The sequence below is a fragment of the Oryzias melastigma genome, linkage group LG16 (assembly GCF_002922805.2).
Source record: "Oryzias melastigma strain HK-1 linkage group LG16, ASM292280v2, whole genome shotgun sequence".
Classification (NCBI taxonomy): Eukaryota; Metazoa; Chordata; class Actinopteri; order Beloniformes; family Adrianichthyidae; genus Oryzias; species Oryzias melastigma.
The window spans coordinates 10,482,721-10,486,277 of NC_050527.1; the positions used below are offsets into that span (position 1 = coordinate 10,482,721).

At 35.8% G+C, this 3,557-nt stretch overlaps 1 protein-coding gene across 1 annotated transcript in view; it reads left to right on the plus strand.

Annotated features, from left to right (window-relative positions):
* Positions 1-3,557, plus strand: part of chn2 (chimerin 2) — a gene marked incomplete in the record, with an annotated part of 26,408 nt that overhangs the window by 9,530 nt on the left and 13,321 nt on the right. Inside the window, 1 exon segment of the mRNA XM_024266871.2 lies at positions 2,052-2,107. Coding sequence (XP_024122639.1) covers positions 2,052-2,107 — 56 coding nt within the window.

Genomic DNA, 3,557 nt, shown 5'->3' on the forward strand with positions numbered 1-3,557 from the left:
CAGCTTGAAAAAGCACAATCATTCACAATGAGGAGTCTTCCTTCCCCTGCTAGGAGAATCTGCCACAGTGAAGACTGAGCCACAAACAACAGTTTCTGTGCTCAGAAGCTGCATTAAATGTGTTTTCTTGTTCAGAATCCGCCTTGAAGATGAGTGTTTTTGTGAAATAATAGATCATTAAATGCAGAAAGGAGAGATGAGTTTATTAAAAGAGTAAATATTGCAGTATAAATGCTTAAATTGGGTTATTCACCTCTGACTTTAAACACATTTTTATTTTTTTTTCACATCTATAGCCTAACTTACTGAAACGGTGCAAATTTTGTGTTCATTTACACATATTGCACATGTGAGTAAAAAAAAAATGGCATACAAGTATTTAAATGAGAATTCAGTACGCAGTATGGTTAAATGTTGAAAGTGGACGCTGAAAGGCACCATAAAGAAATTCAACAATAAAAAACAGAGATTATTATGCCCAGAAAATACTGCTGGGCTTCAGTATAGATGCATAAGAAATTTGTTGCTTGAAGAACTTTATACATTTGCAATAAGTAAATTTAGTAAACTAAAGTGGATATTAATTACACTAAACCTCAGCAAACAAGATGTATGGAGTCAGTGGTAGAGATCCCTCTGACCAACGCTGAGCGACAGGTGCGACTCGTGTGCCACGAGGAGCAGAAAAGTGGAATACCAGGAAGGCAGCTGGAATAAAAGAAACACACTGCAACGCTTGAAGATAATCTGACACCGACTCTGCACAAAGGGTGTCCTGTGCACTGCAAAAACGGAATCTTGAGAAAGTAAATAGAGCTTGTTGCTAGTGTTGGGTGATATGGAAAAATTGTGTATCATGATATCAATTATTTTATAGCACAATAACGATATATATTACGATATATCACAATAAAGAATATGTTCAGTTATTTGTTGAAAAGAATTAACAAAAATTTAATTACTTACTTCTTTCTGGCTTTACTTTTTCAAGTACCGGTAACTTGTAAATGAATCGTCACAAATGAGAAACATTTTTTAAATTCCACAACAGTTTTAAGTTTTATATTAGGAAAACACATTTTTGCACAAAAGTTCAGCAATAAAAATAAACAAATAAAAATGAATGAAAAATGCTAAAAATGAAACGTTAGAAGGGAAATGGCACAAAAGACACACAATATGTATCGTCATATTGATCATCATTACATGCTGCAGTCAAAAAAAATTGTATTTTCTGTCTTGCAAGAAAAAAATCAATATCAAGAACATTTTGCAACAATAAAAATAATCTTAGGTTGAGAAAATATCTTAGTTACTAGAATTGTTTGGTCAAAATAAGGATTCTTGGTGAGACCATTTTTGGAAGATTTTTTTTCCTGCTTATTTAAAGAGAATTTTTAACTTATTTTAAAGGGGACGGCTTTTGCGGTGTGTCTTCTGAGACATGAGCTGCTGATCGAGTGTGTATTTAGGCGGTTGATAGTCAATAATGTTCTGGCAAGTAGCCGTAATCGTTTGGTACCGGCGGTGGTGAGGGCTCGGTTTTCTAAAGTGCAGATGTTGAGCCCTGTAGTGCTGGAGGAGCAAGGAAAAGACACCCAAGTAAAAAAGGGGAGGATAGAAGGACAGGTATTGTCATCTTTCTTTATCGGCCCTTAACTCATCCAGAAAGTTCAGGGTTGAAACACTGGACCAGAAATACATGTTGCTTCTGGCGTTCCAAAATTATTTACATGAGTAGAAAAGATGCTTGCACATCACCTAACATGATGTCTGCCCGCTCCTCATATCAATGGCAACAATTTGCACACAAAGATTTTCCAATTTTTTTTACTTTTTTACACATTGAGTTGAACCTCAAGCTAATAAAAAATATATGATTTTGCCTTCTCTATATATGCTGTAAAGGATTTAATTTTCTCTTTCTCTGATCGATATATTTAGTAAGTTTGTCAACCATAGCGAATGGAAAAATTATGGAGTAACATCGATTTGTTAATAGCTCATAAGAATTGACTAATCTTATCAGTGTTTTTGCTTTCTGTTACTAGTATACCAGCTACAACAGGAGGCTCCAAGACCAAAGAGGGTCACATGTCCTCAGGAGGTTAGTATATCTCTTGTAAAATTAAAAAATGGATCAAATAAGTTAGTGTAAAGGCTGAGGAAAGGTGAAATGAAGTGACAAAATCTATGTTTTATACTTAGGAGGAATTTATTTTCCAGATGTAATATTTCAAGTTGTAATTATTAGACTAGCTGATAAATGTTCCAACTCTTATAATACACAGTTGGACATTAGCAGGGAAATATGTACCAAAAAAAAGTCGTGGGATTGTAACTATAGGGGGTGTAATGGAAAACTAATCCAGTGGTCATACAAGCAAACCATTAATCTCATCTGCATTTCAATTATGTTGTTTGTTCAGAAACAAAAACACGCTGAAATGATAATGACCCCATTAGTTTATGTTTTTCATTTCTGCATCCTAAACCAGTCTGGAACCACGCTACCCCTGCACCAAAATACAACTGTTTTTCTAAGGTTTTAATGGGAGAAAAAATCTCACTAAGAGCCAGATTAGTCACTGGGAACCTGAGAGGAGTGGCCCTGTTTTTTAAATTCTTCTTTAAACGCCTCATAAGTGATTGCTTTAATGCACCAATATACACCATGGCTTTGAATAAAAAAAGGTTATACTTAACTCTTTTTTTAATGGACATAAAAGCAAATTTAGGCAAAAACAGGAAATGATAGTTAATAATAATTTAAAAGTCAACGAGGTAAAACTTGCTTAGAAGCTTGCAGCTGTTTTGTCATCTCCCACTGTCAGGAGCAAAGAAAAAGCTGTGGGTTGGTTTGTGTGAGATTACCGGGTGAGCTCAAAGTGATACTTCAACCTGTGAACAAATCCATTATGGAAGCTGCTTTGCTATCATCTGCAAGTGTGTGGGCAGGAGGTCAGGATAGCTGAGCCATCAGAATAAGTGTCTCCTGATGGAGGTAAAAATAGTTTTAAAAACTGAAAAACATAAAAATGTTATGTTTTTTTCTCCAGGGTGGTTTAGTCCAAAACATTGTGGGTTAACTCTGACAATCTACAGTTTTTGGGCTTATCCGAGCTCTGGTGTGGACCAAGTTTGCATAAAAAAAGGATCTTATTTCCTTTGCAAGTCAACCTTGGTTTGGTTGATCTATACAGTGTTAATGCAGATGGATAAACCACCCAAACAAAGGAAACCAAAAATGTGAAGTGACACAAGTGCAGCAGAAAATAAAGAAGAAACAGTTCAGTGCAGAAATCAAGGAAGTAGTTGAAAGTCATTTTGTTGGTTGACGTGTTGGATTGAGGCGGTGAAGAGGCCTCTTGAGTTAAGTATTTGATAGTCGGGGGACTAGCAAGCCATGTAGACCTAAAAACAGTGTTAGAGAATGTGGTCACGAGACCACACAGATGGAGATAATTGGGCCTGTGGTTTGGAGTCCTCTATATTTCACACACTCTTAATTGTAATATTTCTTCCTCTGTTTTACAGATGGAGACCAGACCTAAATA